This window comes from Saccopteryx leptura, chromosome 2 (assembly GCF_036850995.1).
Source record: "Saccopteryx leptura isolate mSacLep1 chromosome 2, mSacLep1_pri_phased_curated, whole genome shotgun sequence".
Lineage (NCBI taxonomy): Eukaryota > Metazoa > Chordata > Mammalia > Chiroptera > Emballonuridae > Saccopteryx > Saccopteryx leptura.
This window is the reverse complement of record NC_089504.1, coordinates 360152651-360175396: the sequence shown is the minus strand read 5'-3', so window position 1 is coordinate 360175396 and position 22746 is coordinate 360152651. Positions and strand designations below refer to the sequence as shown.

The 22746-nt window shown below is 50.3% G+C and overlaps 1 protein-coding gene across 7 annotated transcripts in view; it reads left to right on the top strand.

Annotated features, from left to right (window-relative positions):
- Positions 1–22746, top strand: part of GAS7 (growth arrest specific 7) — a 220422-nt gene that overhangs the window by 124264 nt on the left and 73412 nt on the right. For 6 of the 7 annotated variants that reach the window (XM_066364871.1, XM_066364873.1, XM_066364878.1 and 3 more), the window contains exon 2: positions 6879–6999. In XM_066364871.1, coding sequence (XP_066220968.1) covers positions 6879–6999 — 121 coding nt within the window. Of the gene's footprint in view, positions 1–751; positions 832–6878; positions 7000–22746 lie in introns of those variants that run through there. The other variant, XM_066364874.1, reaches the window with a different exon arrangement.

Below are 22746 nucleotides of genomic sequence, written 5' to 3'. Positions count from 1 at the left end.
GAATGGGTAGAGGGGCTTCCAGACCTGAGGAGAACAGTGCCTTTACCTGCGAGGCTGTGGAGAGGTATCCAGCAGAATTCTTGTAGACACAGACCTGGAGGCTGGCAGCTTCGCTGTGGGAGGTGGGCCCTGGGGCATGCTCTTTGTCTTAACCTGTAGTCAGAAGAGATTACCTTCCCTTGGGTAGCTGACCCCAGGTGTGTGTAGGGGTCTCTGTACCCCAAATCGGTGTCCAGCAGAAAAGTGTGGAGTGGACATGACTCTCCGGTCTCTGGCCCAGCTGGGCCTTGGTCTTCTTGGTGGCTCCCTTGCAGCCCCTGTCACTAACTGGTTGGCTCCTTGTGGGTGACAGCGGAGGCCACTCCTGGCGGCTGGGTCCAGGACTGCCCGGGGCTCACTAGTAACAAACTGGTCTCCAGGGACTGAGGCCTTTCCGGCATACTCAGCCATGCCCCGACCGGTCCTGGGTGTCCCGCTGGCTGTGCGGTTGGGGACGGGACAACTTGCCGGAGAGTTCTTTCCAGACGGTCCTTTAAGCAGTGCCAATCACAGCACCGGGCTCATTAGCAGTCGTTGCCACGGCAACGGGGCTGCCAGAAAGTGGCTTGTTAGGCAGGCAACTTCAGACGTGTTATATATAGATCGGGGAGTGGGGGTGTGGGAGCCGGGGGGTACGCCTCTCTTTAGAGCTTCTCCCGCTTCTGGGTTTGGGATGAGAAGACGCGGAACAGGGGACCTTAAAACCGTCTGATCGGGCTGCTGAATCGCTCGTCTGGCGACCCCGCCGCCCCGTTCACATCAGCAGGCAACATTTGCTCACACCTGCAGAAGGTAAGGATCGGAAACTTCCGGAGGGGGAAGGCATTCCAGAGGGCGAAAGAATTCCGGGCTGACCTTGGAGAGTGGGGGAAGCTCTGGGAGCTGGGGTGGGGGGGAGGGCGGGGGGCACTGACTGGAGGCTCCGGGGACAAGACTGAACCTCTCTGAAATAATCTGTGTGAAGGGTTTGGGCTAAGGAGTCTTTTCCTTAATAAGCATCCATGTAGCTAGCTAGCACCGTCTTCTTATAAATTGTGCTTATTAAAATTTTATGTTCCCCGATTTCAGAAGCAATGTTTTCTCTTCGTGGTTCCCTGCAAAGCTGCAAACCAGTTCCGTGAGCCTAAGACTCACCTAGCATGCATGTTACAAGGTGGCTTTATAGGGCACAGGTCGCTTTGGTGATTGGATCGGGGCTCTGGAACCTGCCCTTTCACCCACATTCGAGGTGACTGGCAGGGTGACCCAGGGACCACTCTTTGCAAAGCGCGCTGTAGGGAGATTTCTTTTAATATATGGGTGACTTCCCTCTGCTTTCCTGCTCATTTTTTTCCCCCAAAGGGGAATCAGTAGCCGTCATTACAAGGACGATTTCTTTGGCTGTGTCGTTTTAAGTAAGGAGACGAGGAAGTCAGCCTACAGCCGGGGAACGTGACTGCTTGGTGTGGGTGGTGATATTTCTGCACGTCTCCTGGGAGGGCATGTGCGTGCTTGGAGACTGCGCCAGGCGAGAGAGCCAGGCCTGCGTTGTCTTCCTCCTCGGTGGGAGCTGGGAGGTCGAGGGGTCCAGGTGAAGACTTGGGAGTTGATTACAGAGAGCTGGTCGGAGGTGGACAGAGGGCAGGCTGGATTTAGGTAACTGGATAGGTGTGTCTGGAACAAAGCTATTATTTTACAGTTTGGTGTGCTCATTTAATTAGCTGTGCAACATGGGGCAAGTTGTTCAGTTCTCCGGGCCCCAGGTTCCTCCTTGTAAAATGGGGGAGAAAATGGCATCTGCGTGCCAGGCTCATTGTAAAGACTTAGGCGGAAGTGTGTAAGGCACCTGGCCCGGACCTCGGTACACTTACAGACATTTGGTGAGCGGGCAAAGTCATTACCGGTGGGCAGAAATGGGATCTGTGTGCAGCCGTTTCTTGAGCTCCTATTAGACTAGGCTTCTGAAGTGGTCCAGAAACCTCTTGAGAAAATGGGGTGAGTGTCTGTGTGCACATCCGTTCATTTGTGGGGGGCAGAGGATCCCATTTAATTCAGACTCTCAGAGGATGGGTCTCCATATATAGTGGAACAGCTTGTTTACTGAGCAAGGAGACCCAGGGAGGGGGCCCCAAGGAGGCTGACACCCAGCTTTGCACCCTGGGAAACAGCCCATCCATGAGAGGCAGCCTGTGTAGCTCCCACAAAGCCGTGCTGTGAATGAGGTTGAGAATTTCCGAGGTGAGAAAAGCAGCCCCATCTCTGCCCACCTTGCCACTCCCCCGGCCTTGCCCCTTGGAGGTAGGGCCCCGTGTCACCCCTGCTCTTCGTTCCTGTTCCCGTGGGAAAGAGCTGACAGCATGGAAGCGGAGAAGCCACAGGGCTAAGGAAGGGAAGGGAAGGATTTACCTGGGAAGGAAACTGATTAGAAGAGTCAGTTTGGCAGAGACCTTAATTACTGGGTAGCTGCTCGTCCCCGTGGCTGCGGGACGGGACAGCCCTCCCCGGAGCCTGCACCGCCGTCACCGCCACTGCTGCGGGGACCGAGGTCATGTTGCGGGTCTAGACCTCTCAAACCAGAGCCTGCAGGTTGGCAGGCTGACTTCTGCCTTGTCTTCCTCTTTCCAAAGTTTTCATTATTATTATTATCGTGTTAAAATGCACCTAACACCAAACTCACCATCAGTGACTTATACACATCCCCAGTTTCGTGCAACCACCACCAGGACCTAGTGCCGACATGGTGTCAGCACCCTGGAAAGGAGACCCTGCACCCACCGCCCTCCCCCACCCAGTCCCTGGCCACCACTTGTCTGTTTCCTGTATCAACGGAGTTTCCTATTCTGGACATTTTATATTGATGGACTGATCCACTACTGGCCTTTTCTGTCTGGCGTATCTCGCTCGGCATGGTTTCAGGGTCATCCATGTCGCGGTGTGTACAGGACTCCGTTCCATGTTGCATTGTGTACAGGACTCCGTTCCATGTTGCGGTGTGTACCAGGACTCCGTTCCATGTTGCGGTGTGTACAGGACTCCGTTCCATGTTGCGGTGTGTACCAGGACTCCGTTCCATGTTGCGGTGTGTACCAGGACTCCGTTCCATGTCGCGGTGTGTACGGGACTCCGTTCCATGTCGCGGTGTGTACGGGACTCCGATCCATGTCGCGGTGTGTACGGGACTCCGATCCATGTCGCGGTGTGTACGGGACTCCGCTCCATGTCACGGTGTGTACGGGACTCCGATCCATGTCGCGGTGTGTACGGGACTCCGCTCCATGTCGCGGTGTGTACGGGACTCCGCTCCATGTCACGGTGTGTACGGGACTCCGTTCCATGTCGCGGTGTGTACGGGACTCCGTTCCATGTCGCGGTGTGTACGGGACTCCGTTCCATGTTGCGGTGTGTACCGGACTCCGTTCCATGTTGCGGTGTGTACCAGGACTCCGTTCCATGTTGCGGTGTGTACAGGACTCCGTTCCATGTTGCGGTATGTACCAGGACTCCGTTCCATGTTGCGGTGTGTACCAGGACTCCGTGGCTTTTGGTGGCTGAATATTTTTTGGATGGATGCATCACATTGTGTTTATCCGTTCCTCAGCTGATGATGGACACTTGGGTTGTTTCTACCTTCTGGCAATTGTGGATCGTCCTAGACCATGGGGGTACGAGAGTTTGAGCGCTGTGTTCATGTCCCTTGGGTGTGTACCCAATTGTCTCCACTTCTTTTGACTCCTGGCTTCTGTCCGCCCAGCCCACAGGAATAACTTCTCTCTGGGAGAGGGGAGAGGTAAGGAGGCTGGCTGCCTCGGGGGACGGAGGCCAGGCACCGTCAGAGGGCAGAGATGTGGAGACCACCTTTGCCACGTTGGCCAAACCGGGAAATTGGCCTTGGTGCCCCCTCCCCTCTCTCAGCACCCCTTGGCCCCTCTTGGCTGAGTATCGGGTACCCCTCCTGCAGGGACCGTCTGCGGTGTTCAAGATGGCGGGTCCCGCAGTTCCTGCACGGGCGGCCTCGGAGCAGCAACGTGACCTCCTTGTCATCAGTTCCTTCTTCCTGACCCACAGGTTCTCTAGATAAATTAACTGCGGCCATTCTAACGAGAAAAGCAGCCTGTGCTTGTGGGGATGGAACGGGCGTCTGCACTTCCCAGGTGGGGCGCAGAGGGTCAGGGTTCGGTCCACTAGTTCAGCCCTTTCCTCCAGAGCATAGTGGTCAACAGCTTCCCCTGTTAACCTCCCCGCCGGCCTGAGTGTGCCTTTAATTTTTTTTTATTTCATGTATTGATCTTAAAGAGAGAGGAAGAGAGAGAGAGAGAGAGAGAGAGAGAGAGAGAGAGAGAGAGGAACAGGGATCTCTTCCTGTATGTGCCCTCCTCGGGGATTGAACCGGCAAACTTTGTGCATTGGGGCAATGCGCCAACCCACCGAGCTGTCCGGCCAGGGCCTGAGCTTGCCTTTTCAGTCGGTTTGTCTTGGAAACAGAAACCTGGGAAAAGTGGCTGTTGATGGTGACATTTTAGACGCAGCGCCGGCGAGACCGGGGTGAACCTCTCTGTGACCACGGTAGGCAGAGGCCGCGTGAAGCCTGGTCTCCCTCGGCATCCGGACGCCTCCCTGCCCCTCCCACTGGAAACGCCCGTCTATCGAGCCGTCTTGGTGACGGGCACTACGTCCTTAGGTGCTGAGTGTCTTATCGTTAATCTCACAGTGTCTTCCTCGCTGGGAACATACCGCCCTCCGTTTTATGGATGCAGAAATAGAGGCGGCTGGTGGTGTCATTTCCCTGAGTCACGGGCTCCTGAGTGACCGAGCCAGGACTGAGCCCCTGGCGGGATGGAGGGCCAAGTGCCTCTGTCCTCTGCAGCCAGCTCCCGGCCGTGTCTGTCTGGTCCTTGCTTACTGCCCTTCAACAAGTTGTCATTTCCCCCCAGATTGTTCGGACAAACACCAGTCCCATCTTCCGGTCTTAGTCTGTGACCCACGCAGAGGCAGCCTGGTCCCAGAACATTCCTTTCTGTGGTCGAGCACCCTGACCTACTCATCTCTACTTTATTCCCAACCCTGCCCAGCCAACAGATGTATCTTGTGTAGGGGATATTTTACACGCGCGCGCGCTTGCACACTCACACCCTGTGCTCATTATCGGACTATTTGTCTTGCATATATACTGCTCACAAAAATTAGGGGCTATTTCAAAATGAATACGAAGCGATTAAAGAAAAAGAGGCATTTTTTTTATTAAACAAGAACATCAGAAAAGCCAACAACAAGTCAAAAAAGCTGTGCAATTATGCAAATGAGATGCAAAACTAACTTTTATTGCATTGGTGAAAATGCACTTATATATACAAAGGGCTGAAAGTACTGGAGTAGCGGCTCGTTCCCCGGTCCCCTTGTCTTTGTGAGCGGTGTACTTGGATCATCTTCTGGTCCGGAAGAGGCCCAGGTGAGCGTGCTCAGGTGTGCGCTCCGGCTCAGGGGACGTGCTCTGGGGGGAGGAGACGGCCCTGCCCGGCGGCTGGGCATCTCCTGGTCACTTGGCAGCGTAGAAGCCAGTCTTTCATGCGGAATCAAAGAGGCGCTGTGGGTTAACAGGTGTGGGAGACGGATGCATTCCGGGCACAGGGGGAGGTTTGTGAATAAATTGTAAAACTTCATACGGCAGCACGCACAGAGAACCCGGGGAGGTCGTGTTTACTCAAGTCCCTGGAGCGGCTGGGATTGCTCCGCGGGGGCCCGGAGCACGTGGCTTTGCGGTCTGCAAGACAGCTGAGCCGTTTGGGAGCCGTGTCTCTACGGCTCTCGTTCTCAATCTGCTCTCTGAAGTCGTGGTCATCAGTGACCAGAAACTGCCCGGTAGGCACGGCTGGGGGCATGCTGCTGACATTTAGGAGCTGATTAGTTCTAATATTGAGGAACAGGGTCCTGCCGGTGGCCGGAATCCTGTCTTTAGAAGCAGTGTACTTCCTTCACAAGGCGCAGAAGTTACGTGAGCTAACATGGACCTCTTTTCTTATATATATTTAAATGTTCTTCGGCAGCTTTTATCTTTGCGTTTATTGAGGACAACTTAGATGCAAGAGCTCCACAGACAGAAAGAAACACGAGTGGCCCACGGTCCCACTGCAGGAAATGACCTGCTTGAGCATCTGGGTCTATGCCTAGTTTCTCTATACACCATATATTTGTCCCTGATACATTTTTTTTAAAGAAAAGTACTGCGTGCACGGTTAAAAGGGCTAAACCGCAAATAAGCGCATGCGATGGAAGGGTCAGTCTCTGGTTTGTCTCTGTTCCCAGTTCTCTTTGCCAGAGTGATTTGGACACTTGGGGAAACACCCACCTTGCCCTTCGATCCTGGGCCTTATTATAGATGGTTTTCCAGCTCTCTCTGCTGAGACCTGCGTTAACTACCCGGGTCGGTGCCCGCAGCGGGCCCCGGGTCTCGTGGTCCCTGGGGTTGCAGGGTTGAGATTGCACAGCGGGATGGTGCTAAGTGGCGCCCCCTACCTGCCCCCCCAGCAAGTGCAGCACCCCTGTGAGCCCCGGTTCTCCAGGGGCTAACAGAGCAGAAAGTCCAGCTCTGCCAACTGACTGGCACTTCCCTCTGCTCCCCAGGGGAACCGGTCCCCTCTGCGGCGGCTCTGAAAACACGAGGGCTCCTCACGCCTCATGCTCAGACAACCGCCGGAGTCACAGAAGGGTGGCCCATGACCTCCCTTAGGGACGCCGTGGACCCTAAACCCCCCCAGGGTTGAGCTATTCCAGAGCGATGTGACTTCATCTGCCTCTGACTTCCTCATTGCAAACCAGCTGCAGAAATGCCAAGCACGTGTGACCTTTCCTTTCCTCCCCAACAGAAGCCTGGGATGGTCCCCCCTCCGCCGGGAGAGGAGAGCCAGACGTTCGTCCTTCCGCCCGGCTGGCAGAGCTACCTGTCCCCTCAGGGCCGGCGTTACTATGTCAACACGACCACCAATGGTGAGTCCCGCTCCGTCCCGTCCGGAAGCATCCCACACCGGCCCCCCGGTTACTGTCTCTCCGGAGGGTCAGGCTTTCTCCTTCCCCCTCGACCTCCTGGTTTTTAGACTCTTTCTTCGGAATCTACCTCGGAGAGTGCCGTCCCCCCAGCATTGGGTGGTGGGGGTCTGAGCCCAGATCGGGAATAATGCCCTTCAAGGTTGGGGTCATCCTGGGACCCTGAGAGCCACTTGGGAGTGTTTGTAGAATCCAGCCTTACGGTGTGGGACTACGCTTTCCAAGCTGAGATTGTGGAAGGCTCTGTGGTCAGCAGCTAGTTTAAACCAAGTTGGACGGGCTTGGCTACTGAGCAGATATCTCGGGGATTTTGAATGTACTAAATGACGCAGAAGTCCCCAGACAGGCATTGTTGGCATGGAGTTTACCTACCTTCACCTCCACCTGAATTCAGGTCTCTTACCTGAATCATCCCACTGGCTGGTGTTTCTTGTGGTGTTTGGGAAATGCTGGGGGTACGTAGGGATCGTTCATTCTAACAGATGGCATGGATTCCATGTGCACTTCTGAACTGAGTTAGCACTGTACCTCCAAGGCCCCGGTTACTATGGACTTCCTGGGCCGTCACAGTGACTCCAGGACCCCAGGCTGTTGACCGCAGGGTGAAGGAGGTGTGGCAGGTTCCTACAGCAAGGTGACCTGGGGACAGCTGCATGCTAGTGGTCTTGGGTGGGGCCGAGCCAAACCCGCTAACAGCTCTATCTTGAGCTCCATGACTCCCCACGGGAATTGCCCCGAGAGGACAGCGGTTACAAAGAGGGAGAGTTGGAGTTGGTAGGAATCGCAAGTGGGCGTGCCAAGGCAGAACCTGACTACCGGTGGGCTCCGTCCCGGCTTCTCACTCCCCTCGTCTTATGGTCACCTCGTCCCACCCAATGGGATCATCAAGATGGCCGCTGATCGTGAGCCTGCCCTCGGAGGGGTCCTGGTGACAGGAGGGCCAGCTGCTGTGTGGAGGGAGCAACAGAGAAAGCAGCTGGCAGCTGCCACTCGGGTGGCTTGTTTGTTCCTGTCCCCTGGCAACCAGGCCTTCTGCAGGCTCGAGAAGGGTGTTCCAGCTGAGTGGGTAACCAGTGTTTCTAGGAAAAGGGAAGTAGGACTCTTTCTGACCATTCTCATCTTACGCTTCCTCAAAACAAACGTATGAGCAGCTCTGCATTGTTGCCGGGCTTTGAAGTTTCAGAGCAAAGTGTATCTGTGTGCAGTTCCCCAAATGCAGAAATTAGACCATGTGATCCTGAGATCACTGAGAATTCGGATCCATGTCAGGGGCAAAAGTGGCTTTCTTATTCTTTCTTTATTTCTTTTTTATTTTTTTTAAATGAGAGTAAGGGAAATAGTGAGACAGACTCTTGTATGCGTCCCAACCGGGATCCACCTGGGAACCCTCATCTGGGCTGATGCTCGAATTAAATGAGCTGTCCTCAACACCTGGGGCCAACGTGCGGATCAGCCGAGCTATCCTCAGCACCTGGGGCCAACGTGCGGATCAGCCGAGCTATCCTCAGCACCTGGGGCCAACGTGCGGATCAGCCGAGCTATCCTCAGCACCTGGGGCCAACGTGCGGATCAGCCGAGCTGTCCTCAGCACCTGGGGCCAACGTGCGGATCAGCCGAGCTATCCTCAGCACCTGGGGCCAACGGGCGGATCAGCCGAGCTATCCTTAACACCTGGGGCCAACGTGCAGATCAGCAGAGCTATCCTCAGCACCTGGGGCCAACGTGCGGATCAGCCGAGCTATCCTCAGCACCTGGGGCCAACGTGCGGATCAGCCGAGCTGTCCTCAGCACCTGGGGCCAACGTGCGGATCAGCCGAGCTGTCCTCAGCACCTGGGGCCAACGTGCGGATCAGCCGAGCTGTCCTCAGCACCTGGGGCCAACGTGCGGATCAGCCGAGCTGTCCTCAGCACCTGGGGCCAACGTGCGGATCAGCCGAGCTGTCCTCAGCACCTGGGGCCAACGTGCGGATCAGCCGAGCTATCCTCAGCACCTGGGGCCAACGTGCGGATCAGCCGAGCTATCCTCAGCACCTGGGGCCAACGTGCGGATCAGCCGAGCTGTCCTCAACACCTGGGGCCAACGTGCGGATCAGCCGAGCTGTCCTCAGCACCTGGGGCCAACGTGCGGATCAGCCGAGCTATCCTCAGCACCTGGGGCCAACGTGTGGATCAGCCGAGCTGTCCTCAGCACCTGGGGCCAACGTGCGGATCAGCCGAGCTGTCCTCAACACCTGGGGCCAACGTGCGGATCAGCCGAGCTGTCCTCAGCACCTGGGGCCAACGTGCGGATCAGCCGAGCTATCCTCAGCACCTGGGGCCAACGTGCGGATCAGCCGAGCTGTCCTCAACACCTGGGGCCAACGCTGGAACCACGAGCCACTGGCTGCGGGAGGAGAAGAGAGAGAAAAGGGGGAGAGGGAGGGAGAGAGAAGCAGATGGTCACTTCTCCTGTGTATGCTGACCGGGGATGGAACTCGGGACGTCCACACTCTGGGCCAATGCTCTACCACTAAAGGCCAAAAGTAGCTTTCTGAAATCAACATCTGTGTGCTTGTGTGTGTGTGTGTTTTAAATTAGAGAATAGAATAGTCTCAGTAAAAAATTCCGTGAGTCAAAAAATACTTAAAATCAAAATGAAAAAAATCCCTGTTGCAATCAATACCCTAGAGCTCCAGACACTCACATTTTCTCACTTTTTAAACATAGGTACAGTTGTTCTTGCTAATAAATTAGAAAACCTCACCCACGTTGTTTTATACACTGCTCTGACAGTGTCCTCTGGACATCTTTCTATACTTGCGTGTGTCGCCTAGCAGCTGGGGCGCTCATTTGTAAAGATAGCTGTGCAGCAGCCCATTGCGAGTGAGGCGTATCATTAGTTTAACCGGCTCTGCTTTATTACGGGGATACCAAAGTCCCATTTTGCATTAGCAGACCATGTCTGGCAGCTTTGTTCCAAGGCCCATCTTAGCGTATGCCGCTGGGTCAGGACGCTTTGTGGGCCCTGCGATGTCGCAGTCCCAGGAGATCCTAGGCCAGGGCTCAGCAAACCTTTTCTCTGAAGGGTCAGGTGGGAAATCTTTCAGGCCTTGAGGCTCCTGTGTTCCTTGTCACAGGTACCCCACTCCCACTCTCACCTAAAAGCGGCCACAGACAATACACAAACCAATGGGCGTCGCCGTGTTCCAGGAAAGTTTTATCTCTGGACTCTGAAATGTGAGTTTCAGACAACTTCTGCATGTCATGACATAGTCTTCCTTGTCAAACATTTAAAACTGTAGAAGATGACGTTCGCTAGGGGTTCACAGGCTGTGTGATCACTGGGTGGGGTGGGGCTGGCTCTCAGGCCACTGAGCCCCACTCTAGTCTCTGTAATCTGCCAGGGGACTGGCCTGAGTCACCCTTCTCCTCCTCTGCTGTGCTGGTGGTAATCCTGACCCCTTGGCCTTGCGTCCTAGGCACATGCCGGTTTTATTCAGTTGTGGGTTTTTTTTTTAAATTTGTTCTTTATCTGTTTAATTGATTGAGTTGTTCATTCAACAGACACTTAGTGGGGCCACAAGGATGTTCCAGGCACAGGGTTGGATGCTGGGGATGTAATAATAATAATAATAAAAAAATTAGTTCCTGGCCTCAAAGTGCTTCTTCTTATCGTGGAAACAGAATTTAAAGGAATATGTATTTGATTACAATTCTGAGCAAGACCCTAAAAGGAGAAGCCCAGGGTGTTTTTGAGAGCAAGTTCATTTGAGACCCTGGGAGGTCAGGGGAGGCTTCCTGGAAGAAGAGGTACTGTTCGGCTCAGATGGCAAGGATGAAGAAAAGGGTTGCCAGAGGGAAATGTCTTCCTGATAGCAAAGAGTTAGTCATGTCCGGAGGGGCTGCGTAGCCCTTGGACATCACGGGAAGGGGTTTGTTCCTTACTCTAAGGGACGCCCAGGTGTCTCTCTGGTACCCTTTCTTAGACTGGTTTTGTTTGGCCACTGGGCTGTTCTTTTCTTCTTCTTCTTATCCACCTTTCCCCAAAATATACTACTCACAAAAATTAAGGGATATTTTATTGCTTTATACTTATTTTGAAACATCCCCTGGTCCCTTCTCTCACAGAGGGTGCCTGGGCGCAATACGCCTTCTGTCTTTGTTTTTATACCACACACACACACGTGTAACAAGTTTAGAGTCCAGTCTATCAATACATTTGTATTACGTTGCTCTGGCTAATCTGATCATTTTCAAATCCATTTAGAATTTTATGGACAGGGAATGCCACAGTGCTTGGCAGGGATCTGGGGACCCGAGATCCCAGGAGAGGGCATCTCTGCCTTCAGAGACCGCGGTGCTAACGGAGTCAGAGGAACGTAGACACCAATAAGCATTGCGGGTGTGCGCACGGCAACCCGAGGGCTCGAGGAAGGGAGCCGTCAACTTTCTCTGGGTACCGCACAGTCTTCAAAGAGGGGGCACTTGGCTAGGGATTGCGTGCTGAGGTCCCTGCTGGGCTGAGAGAAGGCAGCAAGGACAGGCTGATCTGTTTGGTAAGAAACAAGGAAGGGTCTACGGCCACACCACCCTGAACGCACCCGATCTCGTCTGATCTCGGAAACTAAGCAGGGTCGGGCCTGGTTAGTACTTGGATGGGAGAAACAAGGAAGGGAAAGAGGGGGCAGGATCTGGCCCATTAAAGACCCCCTGAGGCACTTAGAGGAGTCGTGGCTTGGCCCTTGCGGGCAGTGGATGGCTGTGATTGGAACCTGCACATTGTGCTCACAGGATATTGTGGCAAGGTTGCTTGTGCAGCCAAAGGAAGGGCGTACAGACAGCAGTCGTGGACTAAATGAGAAGAGACGTAATGAGGTCAACCCCGTGTCTGCAGCGGTGGCTGCAGAGGAGGAGGTAGGAGCCGTCAAGCAGGATTGCTTCCGTCAGGGGAAGAGGAACCCTCCGATCTCTCTGAGTTTTCCTCGGTGTGCGCCGCAGCCCATGCGGTGAGAACAAGGGGCAGGGGAGGGATGGGTTTGGAAGGCCGAAGATGAATCCATGCTGAGTAGATGGTTCCTTGGGGGACGTTCGGGAGAGGCAGCCAGCGTATCCTTGGATGGGTGGGTCTGTGACTCGGGGGACATCTGGGCTACAGATGGGAATCGGGGTGCCTGGCTGGCAAGCAGAGAGCAGAGTGGACCTCACCCCTGTATGCCTGCTTGGCCTGGCGCTGTCGTGCTGTGGTGACCCACCTACAGAACCGCAGGCGCCGACCCAGACTGTGCATTTCGTCACCCGAGGAGTGAAGTGATGAGGGTGCAGGAGCTCCCCGAGGGCGAGCCCCCAGGAGAGAGCCCCGAGGAACCACCTCTCAGGGAGGCGCAAAGGAGACCCTGAAGAAGATGGCAGACGTGTGAGGAATCCAGCAGAAGGCCATGTCACCACTCAAGGCAAAGATTGTCAAGAAGGGGCCGTCAGAGGCAGACTGAAATTTAGATCAGGTAGGGGTGACAGTTGAAATCACTGGGGAAAGCATAGGTTATATGATGAATAATGTTGGGCCAGATGGCCAACAGGAAGTTTCGACGGGTAAGTTAATGTGCTAACGTTCTTGTTTTCAGTAACGCCATCAAAACATGCTTTTTGTGAGACTTTGGGAAGTCCCATCTCTCCTTATGTCTCATGTTTGTGGCTCTCCAGAGCGTTTGGCCATGCAGGGTGGCCCTGAGCTCAGGCCCCGGGGACCCTAGGGAGGGCTTCTGCTATCAGAAAATTGCTTGTCCTCTACTGTTTCAGAAAATCCTTCATTCTCATCAAAAGTCAACTCTATTGCCCAAAATTAGGATTGTGTTTTTAGTTCTTCGGTAGTGAGGTAATGTCAATACAATAAACAGCCTGTCCTGTCCAGGGACCTGAACTAGTGTCAGGGGGACCTCTCATTTGCACAACAGGTCATTGTATTTCAAGAGACAGAACACAATGTTATTTCTTCCATTTAAAATCAGAAGGCTGGATCTGTACATTTAATCACTTAACAGTGATGTGGTTATAGGTATTCAGGTCTTTTTGGAGAGATGCTATTAGACATCATTTAAGGTATATTTTACCATTTGGACATTGAACGGGTATTACAAGCCAGTAAGGAAGGCCAAGATTAGTTTTGGTTTATATACGAATCACTATTTCACCTCTTATGTATTAGTCTTGTGCACTTTCAATTCAATAGTTGTCTTTATTTCATCTGGGCCTTTCATTTCTGAAGAAAGAAGATCGTTCAGGGGGGTGCCGGAGCTTTCTCTCTCCAGAGAGCAGAGCCCAAGGCAAGGATTAAGTGTTAACATCTTATTTGGGAGCTGGAAGCCCAGAGCAGGAAGAGTGGGTGAGAGAGGGGAGGGAGACAAAGGCAGCCGCCCGCAGCCGCGCCCGTGCTGATGGGGAGCTGCAGAGAGGCCCAGCGGGTCCCCAGCAGGTGTGGTCACGTCTCTGAAAGGGTCGCAGAGAGGGGCCAGGCCTTGGCGTGGGCCAGGAGAGAGCAGGGGTGTTTGATCCCCTCGCTTTCTGCTCATCTCCTCGTTCCCATTGGCCACGCTTCTGCCCCTGCAGAGGTATTTTTCCACACGCTTGGATTGTATCGTCTGACCCCAGCCACCAAGGCCGCAGTGAAGGTCCGTGGAGCCTGGGTAAGGTACCGATCCACACGGGAGGAGGCAGTGGATGGGAACGCGAGGAAGAGCCCGATGTCGGTGTCCGGGTGCAGAGACGCCCACAGACCCGCGTGCTGAGGTGTCATCTCTCTCCGTTGTCAAACCTCGATGACTTGACTGTTCCCTGGCTTTCAGCAGCCAGTGACTGGGACGCATTCATCCTCGGGTAGCCTTCCGAATCGTCTAACCCAGGAGGTGGCCGAGTATAGTCCATGGGCCACATTCCGCTAGGGGCCAATTTTTGTAAATAAATTTTATGGGAACACACCGTGCTCTTTTGTTTAACGATAGTTTAAAGTTGCTTTTGTGTGATAATAATGGCGTTGAGTAGAGATCATGTGACTCACAAAGCCAAAAATATTTGCTGTCTGGCTCTTGAAAGAAAAAAGTGTGATGCTCTCTGTTTAATAAATAAAGCCATTCTTTTCACATGTGAGGAAATGGAGTCCCCCATGTGGTAAAGAGACTTACTCAAACTCACCAGGTCATTCATACGCCAGGATATACCTGGGTCCCCAGTCTTCTAATCTTTGATATTTTGCTTTAGTATTCAGAGGATGGGCATAGGGGCGGGGTATGACTTAATTAGCAGTAAGGATAGCTGAGTTCATAAATCAGTAGACAAAATCATCTGAAATAACACTTATTTTTAAGTGCTTAACTATCTTGTTAGAGTGTCAGCAGAAAGCCAGGACATTTGGGAATTGTTTTTAAGTTCTTTTGACAAACAATCCTTATGTGTAAATGTTTTGTTATGTTTGTGAGTGAGACTTGGAAGATTAAACCAGGGTTTGAATAGTTAGTTGTTCTCTTGGTTTCTTGTTTTAATTTTTTTTTTTAATGAGTACATGCCCATTTAACTTTATTACACCAGGAGCTAATGCCAGTTTCTGGGTAAGTTTTTCAGTAGAACACTTTTAAAAAGCATTCTTTGAGCTCTTCCTTGTTACAAATAATTGGATACTTTTCTAACTCCCTGGATAGAACTCCCTGGTAATTCCTTTAATAAAAGTAGTCCTGAGAAACTTCTGTATCCCAAAAGCAGCTATTTATTTTCTTCTGTCCATCTGTGTTGAACACATGAAGACTAAAAAGATGCTTGCATTTGGCAAATTTGGGTGATTGAATTTGTGTGTGTGTGTGTGTGTTCATGAACTTCCCTTATTTTAGCTTCATTTTTTTTTTCTTTAATGGACTCTTAAGGGAAGGCTGTTAGACCTTAAAGCTTACTATTAATGTGGTTCTGTGTGGGATTTGTGCTTTCTCCCAGAGAATCCGTGTTGATTTGTAGTGTTGATACGCAAGTGCACAACAAACGCATCTTCCATTTCTCACCAGTGTTGACGACCAGTAACCCCTTGGAAATTTGGCAAATGCCAAGTGGGTTAGAGACTCATTGACCGTGCCAGTAAATGGAAGACCCATAAAAGTCAAAAACAGAGACAGAAAGTATTTTATTGTTTGCTGTATTCTAGGAAGTTGAGTTAGTTTTAAAAAAAAAAAAGTACTACTTTTGTAAACAGTGTAAGAACTTTCCTCACTGGCTGTTGGGTGGAGTCACTGGTGAGCAGCAAATGGTTCAGATATGCAAGTGGAACAAAAAGACTATGAATGTGACCCAGCAGTTCCACTCCTAGGTAGATTCCCAAGACGGTTGAAAACGTACGTCCACACAAAAGCCTACATACATACGAATGTTCATAGCAGCGTTGTTCATTATGGCCAGAAACAACCTAAATGTTCATCAGCTGATGAATGAAAAACAACAGGTGGTGCCTCCCTACAATGCGATATTATTCAGCCACAGAAACAGATGAAGCCTGACACACGCTACAACATGGATGGGCCTTGAAAACATCATACTGAACAGAAGAAGCCAGACACAAAAGACACATACAGTATGGTCCCATTTATGTGAAGTGCCTAGAGTAGGAAAATACACAGACATTAGATAGAGAAGTGTTTTCCAGGAACTGGAGAAGAGGTGAATGAGAGTGACTGCTTAACAGGGAGGGGTTTTCTTTTTGAGGTAATAAAAATGTTCTGAAATTAGGTAGTGGTGGTAGTTGCTTGAGTCTGTGAAATATACTAAAAGTCACTGTATTGTGTGCATTTAGAGAGGGGGTTTTATAGTATGTGAATTCCATCACAATAAAATTGTTCATGAAAACAAGCATATTGGTGACTTTGGCAAGTTCTGACTTTCTTGGTATCATTCACAAACAGTTGCTTAGACATCTTGCTTGGATATTCCTTCTGCCTGGTTTTCAAACTTTAGGGGGCGTCAGAAGCACCTATGGAGTTTGTTTAAAAAAAATACCAATACACGGGTTTCACCACAGACCTACTGAGTTGGAGTCTGTTGGAAGCTGAGTATCAAATCAGAAATTTGGAAGAAAAGGTAGGAAAAAAACCAATCAGAGAAGCAAAAAAAAAAAAAAAAGAATTATAAAGAATTGAGGATAGTTTAAGGGACCTTTGGGATAACATGAAATGTAACAACATCCATATCATAGGGGCACCAGATGGAGAAGAAAGAGAACAAAGGACTGAGAACCTATCTGAAGAAATAATGACTGAAAATTTTCCTGGCCTGGTAAAGGAAAAAGACATACAAGTCCAGGAAGCTCAGAGAGGGCCAAACAAAATGGGCCCAAAGAGGCCCACACCAAGACACATCATCATTAAAATGACAAAGGTTGAAGACAAAGAGAAAATCTTAAATGCAGCAAGAGAAAAGCAATTAGTTACTTCCAAGGGCGCTCCCATAAGACTGTCACCTGATTTCTCACCAGAAACATTTCTGGCCAGAAGGGATTGGCACAAAATATTCAAAGTGATGAAAAACAAGGACCTATAACCAAGACTATTTTACCCAGTAAGGCTGTCATTTAAAATTAAAGGAGAAAATAGAGCTTCCCAGACAAGAAAAAGCTAAAGGAGTTTGTTACCACCAAATCAGTATTACAACAAATGTTAAATGACCTTCTAGAAGGAGGAGAAGGGGCAGAGGAAGGAGGAAGGTTGAGGAGGAGGAGAAAAAAAAATAATAAAGGAATGTAGTTAAAAGAATAAAATGGAAATAAATTCATACCTATCAGTAGTTACTTTAAAAGTAAATGGCTCAAATGCTCCAATTAAAGAAACAGGGTAGCCCTGGCTGGTTGGCTCAGTGGTAGAGCGTTGACCTGGAGTGCGAAGTCCCAGGTTCGATTCCCGGCCAAGGCACACAGGAGAAGCGCCCATCTGCTTCTCCACCCCTCCCCCTCTCCTTCCTCTCTGTCTCTCTCTTCCCCTCCCGCAGCCAAGGCTTGATTGGAGCAAAGTTGACCCGGGTGCTGAGGATGGCTCTATGGCCTCTGCCTCAGCTGCTAGAATGACTCTGGTCACAACAGAGCGACGCCCCAGATGGGCAGAGCATCGCCTCTGGTAGGCGTGCCAGGTGGATCCCGGTTGGGCGCATGCGGGAGTCTGTCTGATTACCTCCCCATTTCCAGCCTTAGAAAAATACAAAAAAAACCCCACAAAAAAACCCAAAGTAGCTGAACAGATAAGAAAGCAAAACCATATATATGCAGTCTACAAGAGACCCACTTTAGAACAAAAGATGCACACAAACTAAAAGTAAAGGGATGGAAAAAGATATTTCATGCAAATGGAAATGAACAGAAAGCTGAGGGTAGCAATACTTATATCTGACAAAGTATACTTTAAAACAAAGTATTGTAAGAGAGAAAGAAGAACACTACATAATGATCAAGGGAGCAATCCAACAAGAGGATATAATGCTTGTAAACATTTACACACCCAATGTAGGAGGACCTAAATATGTAAAATGAATCTTGATGGACATAAAGAGAGAGATCAACAGCATCATAGTTATAATAGGGGATTTTAACACCCCATTGACATCAATGGACAGATATTCCAGACAGGAAATCAACAAGAAAACAGTGGCCTTAAATGAAACATTAGATCTGCTGGATTTAATTGACATCTTTATCTAGAATATTTCACCTCAAAGCAGCAGACTGTAATTCTTGTAAGTGCACGTGGTTTTCTAGGATAAACCACATGTTAAGACACAAAATAAGTCTCCATAAGATTAGACTAAAATTGTATAAAGCATCTTCTCTAACCATTATGGTGTGAAACTAGAAATCTATAACAAGAAAAAAAATGAAATGCACACAAAACCATGGAGGCTAAGCAACATGTGACTAACCAGTGAATAGGTCAGCAATGAGATCAAGGAACAAATCAAAAGATACCTTGAAAAAATGAAAATGAGAACACAACAACCCAAAATCTATGGGACACAGATAAAGCAGTCCCAAGAGGGAAATTGATAGCATTACATAACTACCTCAAGAAACCAGAAAAATCTCAAATTAACAATCTAACCTTACACTTAAAGGAACTTGAAAAAAAAAAGGAAGGAAAGAAATAATAAAAAGATAAGAGCAGAGATGAATGAAATAAAGACTAAAAAATATATATAAAAGATCAATGAAACCAAAAGCTGATTCTTTGAAAAGATAAACAGATTGACAAACTGTTAACCAGACTCATCAAGAAAAAAAAGAGGAGCCAAATAATTAAATCAGAGAGGAAAGAGGTGAAGCAACAACAGATACCAAAAAAAAATGCAAAGCATTATAAGAAAATATTAAGAACAATAATATGCCAACAAATTGGTCAATCTGGATGAAATGGATAAATTTCTAGAAACATACTCTTTCAAAATTGAATCAGGAAGAGTCGGAGAACCTGCATAGACAGATTACAACCAGTGAAATTGAAGCAGTAATTAAAAACAAAAACAAAAACAAAAACAAAAAAAACAAAACCTTCCCAACAAACAAAACTTCACAGGTGAATTTTACCTAATGTTTAAAGAAGAACTAACACCTATCCTTCTCAAGCTATTCCAAAAAATTTAAGAGGAGAGAAGACTCCCAAGCTCATTTTAGGAGGCCAGCATTATCCTAATTCCAAAACCAGATAAAGACACCACAAAGAAAAAAAATTATAGGCCGATAATCCTGATGAACATAGATGCTAAAATCCTCAGCAAAATGTTAGCAAGCTGTATCCAGCAATATATTAACAAGGTTATACGCCGTGATCAAATGGGATTTATTCTGGGGTTGCAAAGTTGGTACAGAATCCACAAATAAATAAACATAGGCAGTAAAATCTCCAACATTTCTCATAGCAATGTTTTTTGTTTGTTTGTTTGTTTGTTTTCAGATATAGCTCCTCCTTGGGCAAGGGAAATGAGGGAAAAGGTTTAAAAAATGGTTTTAAACTAAAAAGTGCATGCCCAACAGGAAAATCATCAACAAAAGGAAAAGGCAACCCCCTGAATGGGAGAACATATTCTCCGATACATTTGATAAGGGATGGGATATTCAGAATTTATACAGAACTTACAAAATGAAACACAAAGAAAAACAAAACAATCCAGTTAAAAAATGGCCAAAGAACCTGAATGGACACTTTTCTGAAGAAGACATACAGATGGCCAATAGACATATGAAAAGATGCTCAATGTCACTAATCATCAGAGACATGCAAATTAAAACCTCAGTGAGGTGCCTATGCTATTTTTATTTTCCTTCTCTGCATCCCATTCTGACAGCTGGACGGAAGGAACACCCTGGCCGCCTTCACGCCACCCGGAGTCTAGTAAGACAATTCAGGCTTTGGAGATGGGGGGTTGTCAAGGGTCTCCTTTCATTTCTCCGTTCCCTGGAGACGTTTACCTGTGCACGGTTAGGGGGTGTGTGCCAGCAACAGTCACTGTCCTCTGACCAGTCGCCATACTGCGGAACCCAGCGGCCTCCCAGGTCCCAGAGGGAGCCGACTGTAGTGAATAGCTCATCTGTGTATCAAGTGGTCGGATCCCTGGCGGTCGTTAGGTGGAGCAATATTCATTAATTAGCCCCCCTCCAAAAAAAAAAAAAATAAGTATAGGATGACTGTGAATTGTGTACCTGTAAGGAATGACATTGGCTTGGTTTGAAGTCTTTCTACAAAGAGCTGGTCTGTGATGATGACTTTTCTAGGGAAGCATCTGTATCGTGTCTCTGTGTGTGGGGGCAGGAGGTGTGGTGGTCACGGCAGAGCCAGGAACTCCAGGGCATGGTAGATGTCATGTGGGAGGAGGTCTTGAGGCCAGAGGCCATCCACAGAAGCATTTTATTCTGAGGACACAGTGCTTGAAAATGTTCCAATTAGTTGCCAACATTGAAAAATTAGGAGGCTTTTCATCAACGCCTCAGTGCTTGTCTTCTCTCAAAAAGTCACGAGGCATGGCCTCCCTAGAGCCCGCCTTCCTGGCTGCACACAACTAGGTGGGGGCTGAGAAGGTTGTCACTACCGCACCACCCCCCCCCATTTTCCTTACATTCCGTTGGTTCACGCATGCATTTTATGCGTCCCATTCTTAAGGATACTGACGTTGACCTATGTTCAACCAGCCTCATGAATTTGCACCTAGTGTTGCAGGGGAGAATTGGCATTCAACACAGAGTCAGAAGGCTGTGTTGCAAACGCACTTGGAAACTCTGGAGATTATGAAGTGGAACCAGGAGAGAGAATGAGGATCTGAGGAGAGATGACTCATGTTGGCTGACGGTTATGAAGCATCAACTTCAGGAGAAGGACCTTCAAACTCATCCCAGGCTCTGTCTCATCGTGGGGCTTTGAAACGCGGGAAGCTTAGCCTCTCCTGGGCTTCCGGAAAGCCTACTATGTGAGTGTTGGGGGCGGGCGCAGGTGGCAACAGGGACATGTGGCTGTAGCAGGATGTGGGGGTCTACAGGGAAGGACAGTCTGGAAAGATCGAACCAATGTAGCTGTTTAAGAATTAGGTCCCATGCAGTCAGTGGAATTCCTAGGAAAATGGAAGTTATCCACAGGTTATATTCTGATAAGTGAGTGAGCAAGGACCGGTGACCATGTGACTTGATTATCAAGGGACAAGTGTTTGCTAAATGTCCCTTGCTCTAATTATCTACTTGGATGGCTTCATGCAGCAGTCTAGAGATTATTAGATAGGACAAGGGTCTCCAGGTGTGGGCAGCTCTTACTAAATGCTATTCTTACTAAATGTTCCAATGTAGCACCGTGTTTTGCACACGAGCTTGATTGTTAGGTGGGGCTTTCCTTTCGGGTTGGAGTCAGTTTCTTTCCTGCCTGAAAAGGCCTCGCAGGTCGCTCCCACTCTAAAATTCTGTGAAACCAGGAGCCCTAAGACCCACGTGCTCATCCCCCCCCTCCCGCCCCCATATGGAAAGCTGGTGTGATTTCCTGATTATGAGATCTTTATTATTGAAGAGAGATCACGGAGTGGGGTAACAGCTTTTTTTGTTATTTCAGACTGAGTTGGATTCCAAAGTAGACAGTGCTCATCCAAGAGGCGTGGGTGGAGGAGAACGGGGTGTGAGGTGTTAGTCATGCAAGACGCCTGTGTTTACTGCGGGCCCCTCCCTGGTTGCTGTGCACCGAGCTGAGCACAGGGCCACCGGGACCCTGCTCTGACCGCTCCTGTCCTCCTTGGACAGGTCATAAGGTGCACCTGGTACTTCAGGGTCCCCTGGACACTAACTGAAGCCCCTGCCCCCTTGTCAGCTGTGAAAACTGCCTAGCTGTGTGCCCATAGAGGCCCTCAGCCCGAGAAGAAGTAGCTCCCACCATGGCGGGGGAGGGTGGAGGCAGGGACTGAGTGGTTCAGCACAGGGATGGACCATGGGAAAAATATGCTGGAGGCGCCCAGCCCCCTACCCCACGCATTGACCCTTTGGTGGCCGTGGTGGGGACCTAGTAGGGGGTTCTGGTGACCGAGGGCTGTTGTGGTGGGAGGTTGGTGTTCCAACTGGTACAGAAAACTTGCATTATTTTCACAAGCAGTCTGTGCGCGTGCGCTCTGCGTGGGCGCCCCTGGTCCCTGAGGGTGGGTCTCCTGGCCGCCCCCCTGGTCCCCGCCACAGACCCAGGCATTCTGCTGCTGAGTCTCCTATTTATCTAGACTTTCTTGTCCCCAAATCAACTCCATGTGTTAGCTTGACCTCCATCCAGGCCTCCTAGTGTCCCCAGCCAGCCCCCGGCTTTTGCTTCCTGATACGGGTTGAACTGTGCCCTGCTCCCACCGGAGGTTGAGGTCCTAACCCCCAGGACCTGGGAGTGTGACCTTGGAAAGAAGACTTTTGCAGATGATCAAGTTGCGATGAGGTCATACAGGAGCATGGCGGCCCCTGACAATACGTGGGGTCCTTTCAAAAAGGGGAATTGGGACACCGAGGGAGGACAGTGTAAACAGGGAGGACAGAGGGAGGACACCCTCTGCGAGCCAAGGCGTGACTAATGCTACCAGAAACTCGGAGAGGGAGGCCCGGGACAGACTCTCCCTCATGGCCCTCGGAAGGAGCCAGCCTGCCAACACCTTAATCTCAGAGTCCTGGCTCCCAACACTGACACAATAGAACGCTGTCATATGAGCTACCTCGTGTGTGGTATTCGGGGGCAGCTCCAGAAAACCAGTGCACTTCCCACGCCCCCGTATCACATGCCACTGGTGGTCTGCGGACACTGCTAAGCCAAGTGGCCTTGTGTCCTCCACGGTGCCCGGAAGAGGCACAGTCTGGCGCCTGCATCCCGACACCTGGCGTAAGGGTCAGGGAGCACTAGCGGCGGGAGGGGTGGCCTGCTGTCCTGCCGCATTGTCAGACCGTCGGTGACCGTGGGGTGTCGGCTCTGGCTGGAAATAGCTGCCCGGGTCCTAGGACTCTGGAGGGTGAGAGGAGTAACTGCAGAGAAGCCGTTCTGTCAGCTTCAGAAAGGACACACACATGAGGAGGTTGATTTTCAAACCTTTCCAGCTCTCTGTCCCCCGAGGGACAGACTCTGGTGGCCGTGCAGACAGGGCCACCGCCACTCCCTGACCCCGAGTCCTGCGGGCTGGGGTGTCCTCCGCTCCCGTGGTACACGTCTGCACTCCTGT